The sequence below is a fragment of the Branchiostoma lanceolatum genome, chromosome 1 (genome assembly GCF_035083965.1).
Source record: "Branchiostoma lanceolatum isolate klBraLanc5 chromosome 1, klBraLanc5.hap2, whole genome shotgun sequence".
NCBI lineage: Eukaryota > Metazoa > Chordata > Leptocardii > Amphioxiformes > Branchiostomatidae > Branchiostoma > Branchiostoma lanceolatum.
In genome coordinates, this window is record NC_089722.1 from 27,590,506 (window position 1) to 27,608,269 (window position 17,764).

Here is a 17,764-nt window from a genome sequence, read left to right on the forward strand (position 1 = left end):
AACGTTGGGTAACATAAATTCGGGATTTTTCCGACAATGGTTGACTGAAATCAATCTAGCAGAACAATAAACCATCCTTTTTTTCTATTATTCTGTCAGTATCATGTACTATCTTTGCACTAATCATATATATGGTAGATTTTGTCTCTAGTCGTGCTGACACCATAATATTTCAACTTGAAACTACCGTCCGCCGCACACACAATGACGGTGCTGTCGGACAGGGGTGCACATTAATTCGGGAGAGAAGACTCGTCTTGAATATCTTACCGCTAATCACATTTTATACAGCAGCTACTCGTTCCATCCTTGGCTTGAAGAGAGTGCTATGGATATAGACGTGTGCAAGTAAAAAAAATACACGAAAAAACGGCCGCACCGCACACATCAGGCCTTTGCTAACATCCCGTTTGTTGAGTCGGTAGAACGTCACTCAAAGTCGATCCCCACCGTCATGGCAACGTGTACATTATTCATGACAAGTTAGCTGGATGCCGTAGCAATGGTTATACTACTATGTCCATGTGTTCCTTGTTGTGTTAGGAGCAAACTTTGAGGAAAATATCGTCTTCAGTCCACTATCACAAGCAACATTTAGACAAAAAAGTGTTCCTCACAAACCTTTTGTCGTCTGCTTGACGACATGATTCTGGGTAACAATATGGCGGCGGGAAAATACACGTGCCATAGGTTGTAGCAACAAAGAGGAGTTTTGATGATTGATCACACTTAGAATCCAGTTACAGGTTAGCAAAAGAGATTGCAATAAGTTGTCTTGTAAATAATTGTGTTTAGCAGGCAGGAGATGTGACATTTGTCTTATAAACCAGCGAACAACCGTGCAGTGTGAGTCTCCCACGAAGCCCCCAGACTCTGTCGATAAGGGACGGAGAGTTTTTGACGTCGCCAACTTCTATTGCATGGTTATCGAAGCTTTTCAGACAGTATTCTGAATGCGTTAGTCTGTCAAGTTTGCATTTCTAGCGGTATTACTGATGTTGCATCTAGCACATATACCTAAATACCCCGTTTTCGAAAAATCCCGAATTTAAGTACCCCACGAATTTATGTTACCCAACGTTAGAAGCGCCGCTTATCGGATAAGATTATCATAGCCCCAAGTCAATTCACGTGATATGATATGATATAATATAATATGATAACTGATGCCGTACTTCAAATTAACCTCCTTAATAACTAAAAACAAAAAACAGTACTTGCGAGAAAGATCCAAAAATTCATAATGTCGAAGAGTAATATCTCACGCAAAATGTGCGGATTGCGGACTTGGCGTCATTTTTCGAACATCATATCTATTAATGCTGCCGCTTCAATGTTATATCAAACATTTGCCCTTTCGTGATCTAGCCTCGCATGGCTGCCGAGTCGGGAGAGGGGGGAAGAGTGTAGGCGGTTGTGATAGGTTTGGATACCAGGCTTTCAGCCATCTGATAACGTTTGTATGAACGTTAACTTTATTCAATTGTGCAACTGTCCAACAGTCTTTACGACATACATGTATAATATGCCGGTGCTCGCAACGAACGGTAGCTTGGCGCCATGTTTACCTACCGCTAGATAAAAGAGAGACAAAGTCAATAGCACAAAAAAAAAAACACCTGAAAATGTTTGAAACGATTAATATTAACTAGAGTTCCACGAACACATTATCTTCGCCAAATAATCAAGGCTTATCATGGAGAGTGATTAATATTTACGTGCTTATCACCCCCTGCAAATTTGATCATGCACCATACCATTTGGAAGTTATGATGGGGCGAATGAGTCCAGTCTAGATATGGTTAAAAATCCTTTGCTGGTACAGGACTAGTAAATGTGTAGAGTGTGCTGATATATGTTATAACTGGTCATGAAACAAAATGAGTATATTAATATGGGCCACAAAGGTTCGATATTGCAGTGTTGTAAGTTGAAAGTGATGATGAAATAGTACAGTCAATATATATGAATAGAATAAATCTGGCTGGTTGTTGACGTGTTTTTAGGTGTTTTTGTCAGGCTTTCTATTTTGTCGCCAACCGTGTTGAACAAAAATGCCTAAACTGAACGCGTTAAACCAGCAGGACCCACACCTCTGCTTGGAGAATAGTTTATTTATTTGACCTACATGTACGTTTATGCAAGGCCATCTGTTTACATGACCTGACACTGTCCCATGTCCCATTGAAATGCAGTAGGCTAACAAACTTTCCTTACTAATTATGCAAATTAGCTCCTGATTTGCTTAATTAGTCGTTGATAATGTAAAGCACCATCCGAGCTCTCTACATACCAAACATCACGACGATCTGTCGACCCCTTCTCAAGTTATTCATGTCCGAATGTCAAAACAAAAACACCCACTGCAGTTCTTAACAAGTCGCTAGGGAGACAAAATTTACAGAACTTACTTTCTGTGGCATGAACTATCTACCACACAAAAATCATGACCATAGCACTTTCAGAAAATATGCCCCTTAATTTTGAAGCTCCGCTGCAGTACCTTAGGTACCCGCTAGAAGGCCCATTATCGAACTTGACCTTCCTTTCTGTAAACCCTACCCATCCACTAAATATCATACGGATCCATCAACAGCTTCTCGAGTTATGCTGGCGACATACAAATACACATCCACACAAAGCCCGCTGCAGTACCAACGGAGAATACCAGGGTAACCATTTTTGAAGTTGACCCCCGTTTCCACAACATCTACACACCTGCAAAAATTCATGAAGATCCATCAATGTTTCCGTCACTTTTTTTGCCTACATACAAACACACAAAAATGTAAAGTCTGCTGCAGTACTGCTGAAAAACGCAAGGTGAACCATTTTCGAACTTGACTTTCCTTTGCACAACCACTACACACCTACCAAAAATCATAAAGATTCATTGAAGCTTTCTTGAGTTATGCTCCTGACATACATTTAGACCCACCCAACAGATTTTTCAACCGAAAACATAATCTTCTCCGAGTACAAGTACTCGGCGAAGATAACTACGATGTCCAGGTTCAAGTCGGAGTATGTTGCTATATTGGCAAAACATGTGGAGTGACATGTCCGTATATGTGTGTACTTGGTACGTACACATTCACTACATCGGAAATATGCGTAACCAAATGTAAACTGTAAATACTCCATGTGGGTGGTTCCATGTCCTGACTTGAAATTCTTTTTGTGATCTTTCTGATTACCTTTGACTGATCGATACAAACTTGTTTCCGTCCTCGTGTTTACCCAGGGAGTGAAGCTTTTACGTCCACGGTTTGCTCGCGATCATAATTTGATTAACTGCGATAAAATTGAACAAATAGGGCGTTAACGTTTCTTTGATACGCCGACTGTGGATTTATTGACTGTGCGTAGGCTGTGTCGCCAGATTATCAAATATTGCCCACTGTTTGGGACACAGAAGGCGTGTGGCACTTCTGCAACACGCCTTCTGTGCGTTATGTTTGTTGGAGGATCAAAGAAACTTTTCAGTTTTTCTTCCTTTTTGCAAGTATCGTTAATACAATTTGTTACGTTACCTTAATCACACAACTTAAAATTTATGACTCGATGGTATTGTTGAAGGCATTTTGAAGCACTGTAAATCTCTGACCAACACCAACGTTGATTCGCAACCTTGAACGCATCTCAACTCCAATCCCTTTGCTTTATCAAATGACATCGAGCAAAATGTTTCGACGTTGTGGTTAGCCTTGACTCTAAACCCACCATTTTACGATGACTGGCACAACCAGGTGTTGCATACATAATATCAACCGCAAGGGGGCGATGCTAGACCATTCAAATGACGATGATGATGATGATCATGATGGCGGCGGCCATGTGTACTGAAAGTCCTCTGTGAGAAATGTTACCCTTTATCCAAGAAAATATCATTTGTTGAGAATTTTGAGGACCACTGAGGTATAAGAACATCTCGTGCAGCTTTTTAGCGTCACAGAACAGCGAAAACATGTGGCTAACGTTGGCAAAACTTAGCGGCGGGGTCATGTTCAAAGGACGCATGTTGGGCAAATATCCCATCCGAAGGACTCGCACTTTCTTAGAAAGCGGAGAGATCGTCTTTAAGGACAGGGTGAAGATTATGTCCGTGAACTACAATGTCTTCGAGAAGAACAGCGAAGGTGCGCGGGAGTTCGTGTTCTTCCACCTGCCGCAGGTCCAGTACAAGAACCCGGAAGTGCAAGTCGTGACTTTCAAGAACTTGACCCCTTCCCCTTTCTTTAAGTTTTACTTGGACGACGGAGAGCAGGTGACCATTTTTGTTTATCTAGAAATGTTGCTAATGATTGAGTGCATGTGTTTCTTACAATTATGTCGGGTTTACAAACTGCAAGTGTACTTAACGTTATAACACCAAAAATATTTTTAGAATACTTTCAGAAAAAATAGTAACGTTAGTATTATTTAATCAACATATAACAGTTACATTTGTGCCAAATACATGTAAACACATCTTCCTCTTCCTGTTATAGCGACCGCTTCTGTTAATGGGCTCCACAAAAAATTGTCCTTCCTACTGGAGATTTCTCTCAAATTATGAATATGAATTATGAATATGTTACTTGTCCTCCGATGAGTGATTGAACATGGCAGCCAGTTTGTAAACTGGCAAAGCAGTTTGCAAAATACAGTGCTTAATTATCGTTACTACATACAATTGCAGCTTATTACAATATTTGGTTTTATGCTAAAAGTACCTTACTGTTTAGTATTTTGGTGTCATGGAGGTTATACAACATAATACATGACGTTATAGATCTATGAATAGATTGTAAATATCATACTATTCATAGATCAATAGATGGATAGATATGTAACATGTTAAAATTGTGCTTACAATACAAAGTAATGTATAACAATGTAATCAAGCTGACATCTTCTGTCTTTCCTGTCTGTGCAGGTTCTAGTAGATGTGGAGTATAAAAGTCGACAGGAAATCGTCAAACATGTGAAGAAAATCCTGGGAAAGACGGACAAAGAACTGGAAGAGATCGAGACGAGTCAGCAACAAAGCATCAACATCGCCAACTTCGGACCCAGGTGGCCGCGAAAGTGCATCTGCGAGATCGAGGGCCAGCTACCGTGTTCGTCCTCAGAGGACTTTCCCAAGGAACTTCGCGGGAAATATCAGATGAAAAAGAGAATGGAGGAGCGATATTGAGAACATGTACTTTATACAGTACTGTGACAAGGACAGTTGATCCAAACCATTGATTTAGTGAAGTGGTAGTACATATTAGTAGTAAATAGTTGTAGTATTATCAACATTGTGAAGTATGAAATGAAAGCTTAAGTCATGAAATACTCGCGTTGGTTTTATGTTCTGGGTTTTCGAGGTGACCCCTCGTACGAAACTCATTATATTGCAAACACATGCTCTGTATTTGTTTCAACCATAAACTTTATACATAATTTACACCTCCCATCTCCGCACACTGCAGACTTAAGTCCCTGTGAATTTAAAATGATCTTCAGTATGAAGTTCACAGTGATGTTGTATATGACACCACATGATACATGATAGATGAAAAGATAAGTTATCATTGTATCAACAACATATAGCATTGCTCAGTCCTTGACAAAGACTGGCATTGCAGTAAAGAATGTGGGTATGTTCAATTTTTTGTGTTGGCATTTGCAGTTCAACTTTGATTCAGAACATAAATCAGGTTGTCACTATAGTTGCTTGTTCATCGTACTAAAATTTCCTACTGCTACTTCACTTGTCAGCAAGATTCAAGGAAATACAGTTCACGGGAGCATCAATTGTGAATAAAATGCAACACTACACACTTGTTCCTTAATGCCAACTTACTGTATCACCATCTTGTTTTGGTTGTGACACAAGTGTGTCCAGAATTAAACAGCAATCAGGAAAATAAAGAGGAAGCATGTTATAAAATCCTGGACTGTGTTTTTTATGCTCAATATACTGAAGTTTGTAGATAAACCTATGGAGCTATATAATAACATGAAGGACTCCAACAGTTCTTATAATAACTATTGCTTTATAGTATGAACTCATCACACAGAATGCAGCACTGCATATAAACAGGTACATTATCTCACCATAAAACCTGCACTTCTAATAAAATGAATGATTATAATAACTTTAAAATCAACAAAGACAGAAAACTTTAACACATAAAACATATCCATTATAGCTAGTATGAAATATCACTGGTTCCAGTGACACTGGGTTGTGTTAGGGTTTTATTGTGTTGTATATCAGTAGTCACCGACCATGTAGCGGGATTCATGTCTCAACAGTTCAATGTCACCAAGGGTAATCTTGGAGTAACCAGAACTGGTAATCTCCAAACAGATAACTTGGTTTCGGGTCATTTTCTTGGTCTTTTATGGCCAATTGTGCATTTCTACGTCTCTCAAATGTTGCATGCTTCCTAGAGGCCATTCCCCGAGCAGATGGATTGGTAAGGAGTTGCTTTGTTCATCTTATATGACCTTTTGTGCGTTTTTACGTCTCTAATGTTGCATGCTTCCTACAGGCTAGTCCTCGAGCAGATGGATTGGTTGGGGGTCGCTGTGTTCATCTTTTATAGCCTTTTCAGTGTTTCTCGCAACGGTAGGGTAGCCAAAAAAAATTTCTTCATGATTTAGCGGTGGAGCTAGACGTCACCCCGAAAACTGCAAAAATTAAATCAAACAACTACATGTATTAGCTTTACAAAATTTATAGTACAGTACTTGAAGAACACCATATTTAGATCTGATCCCATGCTGTAGTGTGCCTTTTCCATCTTAACTAGGCACATGCATCACAAAAATCACAGAAGGGAATCAAACCTGCCTCTCAATGATAAGCCACACAAATTGCTCAGCTGTCACTACGATAACACCTGCAGGGAACAATTGCAAACTTCGCCTGACTGTCATCACTAGCATCAGGCTCTGGCGGTTTGATTTATTTGATGGCAATGTCAACCTGACAACATTTTATGATGTTAGTCGCCCCATAACGTACACTTGTCAACTGATATGGAGAGCTCCAAAAGTGTAATATTTTACTTGTAAATGCTTCTTTTATTCAAAGAAAGCTGTACAAACTTTCAACCAACTAGAAGGTACTAATGTCGAAAATGGCCCCCAATGATGTGGAATCCATCGATCAAAACAAAGTATAGAACAAATCTAGAAATTCCATAATCTCCAAGCAGATGTTTAAGGACAAAATCATAACATTTTGTAGTTCTTTATACTTAAGGATTCTGCCTTCCTACATCTGCATAGAGATAACCATGTGGTAGCATTTGGTTTATCAAACGATATACTGTACTTGTTACATTTTTTTTTTCATCTAACCACCCACTCCATTCCTTTCCTTCAAAATTATGCGAACCAAAAAATTAAATTGGTATGGCCTAACGTTACAAATAATACCATCTGCCTGGTGATAATGATGGAAGGACGTTAGCCTCTACCAGGCTCCATCAGTCCATGGAAAAATAGTAGAAATTGGCCAAATATAGACAAATAACATGCCAGAGGAGTAAGCCAGCAAACTAGCTATTTGGCCATTTTCTACTATTTTTCCAGTGACTTATGGAGTCTGGTAACGACTTGAAGAACATTACAGATTCAAAGAACCGCATATACTGACTATTTTTACTACTTCCACTGAGCACCATGTAGCTTTGCCACTGCAATTTTCTTTCAGATGCAAGAATACGACGAGCTCACTGGCATTTACGGGCTCCCGGTGGAATAGCCTTCATACCCATGACATTTCAGCGTGCTATTAAGAGGGCAAAAAGGCAAAGCCATCGGGAACTGCATTAAGAAACATCAATGTCTGCACACGTTCTGAAAATTTATTGCTATGTTTTTACACCATGTCAGTAATAGAAGGGTGAGATGTGGTTTTAGATGTGGAATCAGGATTGTTTTCTTTTAATGACTGGATTCTTTAAAGACTGCTTGAAGTTTTGCCTTTGTGATTGAGACCCTAAATCTGTTTCTAACTTTTGACATGTACCGTAAATCATGAAATATTGGCAGTGTTATTTTTTTGGCAGTTTCCATCAAACTCATCACGCATATGTTCTTTGTTATTTCTGTATTGTTTCACCCGAAAACACCACAAATGGCATTTCTAACCCATCCAGCTCCTGTGAAATTTAAGCCCCTGCAAACTAAAATGATTTACGGTAACATCTAGTACAGAGATGGGTCGTGTGAGGAATCTCGTGGGATTGCACTTACCTATCATCTGAAGGACTTAAAAAGAGAACCATAAATGCATTTGCCTGGAGGACATCTTGTTTGAAACCTTTAATCCAATTACAGCCGCTGCTTCTGATAGGTTGTTGAAAAGCATTAATAATGTGGATGAGCACTCTCTTGAACACTTTGAACTGAAGCCCAAACTCTCAAATGTCAACCTTCAACAGTTTTAGAAAAGATCATGCAGAAACAGTCCAGAGATTGTGGGGATTTGGGACAGCAGCGCTTTTGAACCTTTCAAAGAGTCCAAGGTCATCCTGGCTTGCTTTTAATGAGCGTAACCTACACATCACCATAGCAACGCATGTACAAGGTCAACAACAAAGTAAAGACTGTTGAAGGGATCAGTGTTAAAATCTTTTAACCTGTCAAAAGCAACACTCATTATATACCATCATTCAACACTATCCATGGTGTAGAATATTGTGAATCTCGGACTATTCGCTGTTAATTTTACAAACATTATTTTGTACAGTCTTCTATTGTGTCTGTTATTGTTTCAAGTTCTCAACCACAAACTCGAAGACACCACGCACAAGCTCTTTTTATTTCATGATGCCACAAAATTACATGATTGCTCCAAAGTTAGAGGAATTTACAGTGCGTGGCCCAAACTAGAAAATTCAAGAGATATCTCCTTGCTTACTTGAGGGTCATGTCGTCTCGAGAAGTCATTATCTCCGAGCGCACCTTAGAGTGGTGAGTTAATGGGCAGGACCTACATCCAGCTGAGGCACACAGGCAGATGAAAAGGAACCCTCCCTGCATGACTAAGATACTAGTACATAGGTGAAGTCATCTTTATCGGAAACGTTATAGTTTAATTCTTGATTTGTTGACTGTTTAGCTGATTTAACGGCCACTAGCTAAAATTTCATTTTACATACACAGTAGTTAAAATTAAGTGCCCTACTCCATTTTCCCCAAACTGTTATATTTTCCTGCCGCTATATCGAAGCGATTTACAGTAGTCATACCAACTCAACTTCAACAGATTTGCCAATAAGTTTTTTCCAATTTGAAAAAAAAGATAAATCAATCCCTAAATGCTCATATCAACAAAATTGAATAAAGTTGTATTCCTATTGTTTAAGTTTCTCTGATATCAATGCATCAAAAGTTGCAACAAAATCTGTTGTTTCAAATACGCCAAATGACAGTTACTCAAGCAACTGGATAAAATTTGTTATTGCCTGGATGTCTAATCTTCATCAACTTGTTTGAAATATTTACCAATTTTGGTATGTTGTAACTTGGTGGCTCATATTTTGCCCAGCTGATACATTATTCTCCTGTGAAAATGCAAGAAAAAGCATTGTGGCTAAGTATATACCAGCAGAGCTCTTGGACTCATATTCTTAAAAGAAGGTGCTGTCGTTTGCCATTGAATTGGAGAGTTTTAGTGCAACTTTTTAGCTTGCACTAGCTTGTACTGCATAAGCACATGGCTACTTAGGAACATACAGGTTAGGTGTGACCAAGGAGGTTTTATATATATAAAACCTCCTTGGTGTGACAGGTCATTCGGTGTAATGCAACTGCAGCTGCTACCACGCCACGTACCTGTAAAGCTGGTGTGTTACGCTGAAGGACGTCCTACATAGATTGTTTGATACAGATACAGAGGGACAGCTATTGATCCTGTCTACTATTTTAGTTATCTGTTTAGACGTATCTGTCCCTACAGCATCTCTCATATATAATTCATGATGTCACATAACTCATTTTACGATGTTGCCCATCTTTGCTAAATAGGTAACATAAAACGGTGTAAAGTGAGTGACAGGGCTGATGATGTGTCCTTCTATGTACAAGGTCAAGTACTAAGCAACGGACAGCTGACAATAATATTTTCCACCATGGAAAAATAAACATTTATTCAGTGGCAAATGACCTCCCACCCCACCTGCAGGTGACCAATCACATGTAAGCATACATGATTCAATTATCCTTCTTTTCTCTGGTTGGTTGCTTGGCTCACATCAAACAATTTGATTGGTAGATGGCCACTTCCATTGGTACACATACAGATCTGATGCACTTTTCTCCAAATACCTGGACATAAGATCTCAGGTCCACATGTTTATAATGACAACACTATTCTACTGCAATGCAACATTACCATCCTGTACAGTTAATTACAATTAAGCATGCCAGGCTTAAATAATTACAAAAAAGGCAGTACTTAGTAGTGGTAATGAATCAATCCTATTACTAGATAGGATTGTGAATTCCTCTAATTTTCATGCCACTGCGTTACAATTCTGTTTCCATAATCTTCGTAAGAAACAAGTCGTAAAACGGTTACAGTCTTCACATCATGTTAACTGCATAACGTTAAGAATATTTTTGATTCCCTATTTTCCCTCTCCCTTTTTCTCGATGCAAACCTACATAGTAGTCAATCACAGTCTTGCTGCAAACCACATTTTTTCACTTCTGTACAATAATGGATACAAGTATCCATTTATATATTCTCTTAAACCATTTCTGCGGCAATATCGTAAAAAGTTTCTGCATGAAATATGCATTGTACTGACTTCATTGGTGCATGAAAGAGTGGGAATTTCCCGCGGGAAATCATTGCAGCGAGTCGAGAAATTTGATGGATAAAAGATCAACAACACATAATGACATAAACAAAGGGCTCGTAAAAAAACATATCAAGGGTAACACCCCGGTAATTCAAAGGATAAAAATTTGATCTTCTTTCGCGATTTCAAGATTTACACAATGGAGAACATTTGTTAAGTTTCAAAGTACATTTGAGACAAGACAGTTGCTCTTTGTGAACAGTAATGGGTCTACTTTTGTACAAAATAGAAAAGAAATAAAATCATTCAAATGTGTCTCAGTCTTATCTTGGTCTCTTTGCTCATGATTCTAAGGGTAGACACATTTTTTGGTTCTCATTGCTGTATTCAAATATAGCTGTGGGAGGGGGGCATCCTATGCTTGGCCAATAGTAGGACAGCTCACATTACAAGTGGTTACTTTTGTGCATCACTTTGGTCACAACTGCGTATCCACAAAAAACTACACCACCCATACTGCTTTTCTGGGACATACTGCTGTTTAGTGACGGTCTCATATATACTTATAATATACATATATATATTTACACAGAAGCAAATGATCCACTCTCTGCAAATTGGTTAGTTCTTTGCTAACACACCCTAACACATTTACTGGTAACAATTTGTGTTTTACGTCAACATCCCTAGTCATTTCACCAACATGACGTCAAGCCACTTCTTTCACAGGTGAAATGCTGCTTCACGAAGTATTTACACATTTTTAAATAGCACAATATAAATACACTTTTAATCTTTTTTTCTCACTAGGACACAAGCACATGACTATTAGACTTTGTTTAGTGGAACAAACATGCAAATGGCTACGACTAACCACATGGGTTATGTACAAACACATGTAAAAGCCTTAGGCTTCCATAATTGGTTTAGCTTTACATATTTCGAAGCAGGCGGTACTCTATGCTGAGGACTCTTTTAAGTTTTCCAGGTATTCTGTCATATCGTCATCTGGCTTCAACCCCATTTGTCGATAGTCCCAGTCAAACTCCTCCTCCGCTGGAGGGCAAGGGTTACTCGTTATTCTGATTGGGTCTTTAGGCGCCGCAAACGTGGTAAAGTTCACGGCAGGCATCGTGTCTTCCTCTGGCGTTTCAGTTTCCTTGTTTTCGTTCTCGTCGGCAGCAATGATCGGCGGCGCAGGAAGGACGTCTTCGCTCTCCTCTTCGTTCACGTCTTCCACGGACCCGGTTTGGGACGGCTCCTCAGAACCCTGGGTGCTGACGGTGTTGCTGGCGGGCGCGGGACCCTCGCCGGCCTTACCCAGCCACACCCAATCATGGGCGTGCGTTAGACTCTCGTCGCTGCCATTGGGTATTCTCTTCTGCTTGTATCTCGCTGCGAACAGGATACAATTCACCAAGAACACCATTATGGCCAGGCAGAACACGCCGAGGAGAGCGTACATACCGATCTCCAGATCCGACAGCTTCCGCGGCTGTTCCACGTAATCTTGGTACGTCTCTTCGCTCTCCACCGAGACCTCTTCCACTGCCTTCTTGCTGCTGCCTGGTAGATTGCCAAAGTCTAAGTTGTCCAGAGGTATGATGATGTTCTCCTCCTTTCGTCTGTCCTCCACAGTGTCAATAATCATATCGTTTTGAACTTCCTCCTCTGAGGTTGGAAGCATCTCTTCCGTATCCTCATAGACATACTCTTCATCATTAGTGTCCTCCTTCTCCTCACCAAACTCAACACGAAGGATGTTAGAATCAACAGTTAGCTCGGGTTTCGTCTTCTTGATGTCGTTGGGACGATTTCCTGCGTTGAGTTCATCCTCTTCAACTGGAGGGTCGCTACTTTCCAGTTTGGGAATGCTGCTGGTGAGGTTGACGTTGATCTCGGTGCGGGTGAAAGCCAGCTCGCTGCCTCGTTTGCGTCGCATGCACCCTTCCGGGATCCTAAGCTCCACCTCTAGGAGGTCACCTTTCCCGTGGCCGGTGGCGATGACACGCGGGATGGTGTGGGTCTCGCTGGGGCTCAGGGCCACCACGCGGGGGTTGAGGGACGACACCTTGATGCTGTACTCGCTGTCTTCGATATCTCGCAGCCAGAACGCCGATCCATCACTGAACGACACCGAGACATCCAGCACTCCCCGCTAGAAGAAAGATAAGAAATGTCTTTACTCCCAAAGGTCATGACATTCTGCAAGAAGATCCAGGATATCTATCTCACGCAAACTACATGACAAATTCTATATAATCCGTCATCTTCATACCAATACGCGTGCTATTTCTGAAACCCTCCAGAGGACGTTTACTCTTATCAGGCAGTGCCAAGAGAAGTGGTCTGTATCCCACTTCAACACAGATTGGTCATTTTTCAAACCAAGATATCCATCTGTGTCAAAACCAGCACAACACTGCCCCACTAAGATCATAAAATAAGTCACAAAATCCATTTAGTTAGTTCTGCTGGGCTCAGGTTAGATTTGCCAAATGTTAAAGGTGTTTTGTGGGGTGTCCCACGGGATGGTGGTAGGATTCTCCAGTCGTTTCAGGAACGTGACTAGCATCAATGTCACAGACCTACGGTTTTATCTTCAATGCAATCAGGCTCCTTTACAGCCACAGGAGTTAGAAATATTGCCCTGCTGAAATTAGCTAGTCTTCCTACTGCCCTCTGTGCAGCACAATGATGCAATTTCTCTGATGAGGTTGAGAATGTAATTATCAGATCGGCTTCTTGGGGTCCAACATGTGGCTTAGGGGCATGTCTTACAGCGGGTACATGGGGCAATCTTTATCACAGATTGGGTTGAACCGGTTGGCAGTCCGCCAAAAACTGTGAGATACACCCCAGAAAGAAATATCTAGTCATTCTTGGGTGGTGAAATGACTTGGGTCTATTGTGGGGGAAATCCATTCTAACCCTCTTGGCACTTTATTAGTGTGCGGTAGGCCAGACGAATTCCCTTCCCTAATCCAATGCTGCGATGAAACATGCCACAATCTAAGACAGCGGAGAGGGAAATCAAGATAGAGTGCTGAACTCTCTATCCTTTGGGACATCTAATATAAGAAGTGAATTGTCTGACGGCGGTGAACCTGAGAGTGGATCATATTAACCTTGATTTCACCCCTTGTTGACGTTTGATTTTCTGTCATTGTGATTCACATGTAATATTCTGCTCCACTCGACTGAAGTAGCAAGAAAGGAGGGCATGAGAAATCTAAGAGGTCAGGAAAGTTTGGAATTTCTAACTCTCTGAAATAATCTTTCTATGTTTTTCCAGAGGTAAATTCTCATTCAAAACTATAAACACAAGGTTTACCTTTATACATAGCTTGGCCATGTTTGTCAGGAGTTTTTGAGGTAATGTTGACATTTTGACAAAAATACAGTTTAAGGCAATCACCGCAAAAAATAGTGTCCTCGTTTGGTTGAATAGCTGCCTAATTAGCTATAAAATAAACTTAGCTTTTGTAATTAGCTGTCACGACCTTAGCTTTCCTAAAACAAATGGCCCAGAACAACTCCTAGTGTATTTACCTGATACTGTCCTGTCATTGTCTGTTGAGCCGTTGTGGTGGCGGAGAATATCTTGCCTCCGGAGGATGGTTCAGGCATCAGCGACATGGTGATCCCAGCAACAACAATGGCCTTGATGCCCTTGATGGTGACCTTGTCATCAGCGACCATGAGCTCCTGAGCACCCATCAGTCTGCCATTCAGTGGAGAGATGACCTAATATATACAAAAGGATAAAAAGAAACTTTTTCAAAACAGTGTCTTTTTTTCTAAACTGGAAAACTTGTGCGCTGCGCCCTACTACATGTGCCCTCATGTAGTACATGGAGTCATAGAATGTTCCATTTTTACATTTTCTAAAATCACACAATTAAGTCACTCCTTTGCATTGCAGTCATATTTGTCAAGAAAAAAACATCAAAAAGACCCTTTCTTTCCTTTGTCAAGAGTGGCAGAGCAGTCATCCTAACACATGCCATGCAACAAAATCACCGAGATCCTTATTCCTGTAACATTCCATACATTGACAATATTGAAAATTCTGAAATGACAGTTCTGTTTTTCTGTTAGAAAAATAATTATATCAGAGGTGCAAATATTTCCCAAAGATTGCAGGTTTATAAGTGTACAAAAAATAGTGATGGACACTATGGTAGCGTGAGACCACATACCTGTATCTCTGTAGTCCCTGGCACTTTGGCATTGACCATGGTCCCCTTCAGGGATGCGATGGACTCATCCGCGACACGGATAAAACTGGAAATGAGCTCTGTAATCTGGAGATACCGGTCACCCAGCAGGAATCGGTTTTCCCCAGCTAAAAATTTACAAAAAAATCTATGCGTCAGATACATGTGATGGAGAAAAGTCCTCTGACATATTGAAGCAGAATGGTTGAGACATTTTTTAAATCATTGTGTTGTGAAATACAAAAGCTATAAGCTGTAAAAATGTAAACATCATGTAAGTATCTACTGTGTCAAGACAACAAGCACTGGTCCAGATTCCAAAACTGAGAGTTATGCTGCAATACCATAGAAAGCCACTAGAGGCCCATAATCAAACTTGTCTTTGTTTTACTGACACGCTCTCACACACCGTATATCATACAGATACATCTGCAACATTTTTAGTTTTCCTGTCTACAAACAAACAAACCTAACCACAAACGGAACCAAAACACAACCTTTTCAGTGATGGCAACAACATTGACAGGTACAAATATAAATACTGTAAATCCATTTAATATTGCGGTTGATAGTTTTAGTGGTTTGGGGAGAAGTCAGTAGTCCACTGCATCTAATTTCAACGGTGGGAACAAATCACTGTCCAAAATGTAAGTGATCAAATATTAGAGATAATGAGAAGTGGCTGTTTAAGTAGCTCAAATTAAGTTACAGGTAAAAAATCAAGAATTACAGTATACGCAAACTCACTCAGGTCATTCTCCGGAGTGTAGAACCGAGTGAACACCTGCACTGTTGCATGCTGGTACCGCAGTCGGCAGGCTGCCCGTGCCTTCCCCTCTGTCGCGCTGTCTGGCGAGACCTCCTCGCGGAGCAGCTGCCGTGGGTCAAAGTTCAGCTTTGCTGCTGCACTACGTGACTGTCTACTGAGTAGGACAATGACGACATTAGAACTTACATTCACTGCATATCTGTGTAAACACCATATATTGCCATTGGACCCTACAACTTGAACTTGCAAAGAAGTGTCGGCCTTTAAGACAGATACTAAAACTCGATGACAAATTCAGCTCAATTTCCTAACTGTCTCTACCCTTATACATACAGATAGATATCACTGCACGTTCTGAATGTAAAATGTTTAATTTCCTGTGTTTGTATGTACTGCAGTGATCTTTCTCCCAAGTTGAAAACTGCAATCAAAATTCCACTTCAAAGTTCTCATCTAAACTTTAGATTGCCACAGGTAACATATGAAAGATGTGAGACATTCTGGTCCATTGTGTGCTATTCAATATTTCATTCTTTTAGCGCTAACAGTGTAACAGTAACCACCAGTAGGTTGGAGTTATGTTGCCAATTCACTTTAGTTTGCAACACTTAACTTTCACAACATGGTGAAGAGTCTTCAGTATCTTTGAGCTCTCGGTTGAAACAATCAGAAGCTACAATTGGGAGCATTATTTGTTGTCAGATGACTTTCCAGTGAGAGGTCACTGTGAAAAAAATTCTAAATTGACCGTATCAAGAAAATAAACAACCAAGCACAGTAAATGTGTAAGTAAGAAAAGTACACCTGTTATAGTTGTTGTCTGAAACTAATGCCACCTTCCATCCCTTGATCTGACTCAGTCTGGTGTCGCTGAGCTCTACGGTGAGGGGTAGCTCCGGCATCCATACCGTGAAGTTCAGTTCCGTAAAGACATCTGCGTATGAGACGATGATGGTGGCGTGCTGGGATCCTCTCATTTCTGTGCCGTCGAGATACACCATGGAACAGTCGTGCATAACCTATGGGTGAAAGCAAGAGAAGGTTTAATTGATTGTTTGGTTGCCTGTAACTTAATTTTCATGTACATGTACATGTATATAAAGCCTCACTGAAAAGCACTGAGCTAGCCAGCCACTAACTTTGAAAACAACATTGCTCAAGAATAAAAATATTTACATGTATTTTTGTCACATTTGCACTTATTCAATGAGTTTAACATAATATTTATGTTCAAATAACATGCTGACTTTGCTGAGAAAATTGTGATAATGCTTCAAGAAGATTTTGAATAAACTATTTGGGTTCAACCAACCCATTAAAAAGCTGCTATCATAAAAAACAACAGTAAACTTGATGTCTTCACAGATGCAGTGGATAATTTCCATCCACCAAAGGTTAATTATCAGTGCACGGAGGCATGCATTATTGACAAACAGATACAGTCAGATTTCCTGGCTAAAATTGCTTTTCCGTAATTTGCCACACGGATGATTCTAAATCTTATTTCCAAATGGAATGGAGGCGAGAAATGTATGGGTCAGTCTGTAGGGCAATAACACCAACATGGTATGTTCACAAAAGAGCCATTAACACAATGAAAGATAGCAGACTTCAGCACTACAGTGCTGTAAAACATATAATAGCTTTCATATCAAAGTACACAACAGAGAGTATGTCATTCAAATGGCATATAAAATGCAGGGGCAGAAGTGTATAGAAAAGAAACCCACGTTCCTTATGAATAATCAATGAGATGAACACAGATGCCTCGAAGGTTCAACAATAACACATCTGGCAGCTTCAGAAAAGCTGATGCTGGCATTTCTCAAAAACATCTAGTCGTCTGATGTTACCAATGTTTTTTTCAAAGCACAGAAAGTGGTAAAAAATTTTTTTTACTTTTCCTCATGTATTTAAAAACATAATTTTAGATGTTCAACAATCACTTTCTGTCTTGACATTGTGTGTGCATTAGAAAT

The 17,764-nt window shown here is 40.1% G+C and overlaps 2 protein-coding genes across 3 annotated transcripts in view; one reads left to right on the forward strand and one right to left on the reverse strand.

Annotated features, from left to right (window-relative positions):
* The first annotated feature begins 3,817 nt into the window (after window positions 1-3,817).
* Window positions 3,818-5,293, forward strand: LOC136446009 (small ribosomal subunit protein mS25-like). The gene is made up of 2 exons (XM_066444276.1): window positions 3,818-4,267; window positions 4,919-5,293. The coding sequence occupies exons 1-2, from the start codon at window positions 3,968-3,970 to the stop codon at window positions 5,177-5,179; spliced, it is 561 nt and encodes a 186-aa protein (XP_066300373.1). The 5' UTR covers window positions 3,818-3,967; the 3' UTR covers window positions 5,180-5,293.
* Window positions 5,294-10,112: 4,819 nt separating this feature from the next.
* The window catches only part of LOC136446017 (transmembrane protein 132B-like), a 37,072-nt gene continuing 29,420 nt past the window's right edge, over window positions 10,113-17,764 (reverse strand). The window contains exons 6-10 of one of the 2 annotated variants that reach the window (XM_066444295.1): window positions 16,590-16,804; window positions 15,764-15,936; window positions 14,999-15,144; window positions 14,349-14,543; window positions 10,113-12,954 (exon numbers count right to left, since the gene is read on the reverse strand). In XM_066444295.1, coding sequence (XP_066300392.1) covers window positions 11,755-12,954; window positions 14,349-14,543; window positions 14,999-15,144; window positions 15,764-15,936; window positions 16,590-16,804 — 1,929 coding nt within the window. In that variant the 3' untranslated portion in view covers window positions 10,113-11,754. Of the gene's footprint in view, window positions 12,955-14,348; window positions 14,544-14,998; window positions 15,145-15,763; window positions 15,940-16,589; window positions 16,805-17,764 lie in introns of both variants that reach the window. The other variant, XM_066444287.1, reaches the window with a different exon arrangement.

What these genes read in the sequence shown, in the direction of transcription:
- LOC136446009 (XM_066444276.1), top strand. Translation starts at nt 3,968, where the DNA reads ATGTGGCTAACGTTGGCAAAACTTAGCGGCGGGGTCATGTTCAAAGGA. An exon ending in ACTTGGACGACGGAGAGCAG is followed by an intron (nt 4,268 to 4,918) that starts GTGACCATTTTT and finishes CTGTCTGTGCAG; the next exon opens with GTTCTAGTAGATGTGGAGTA.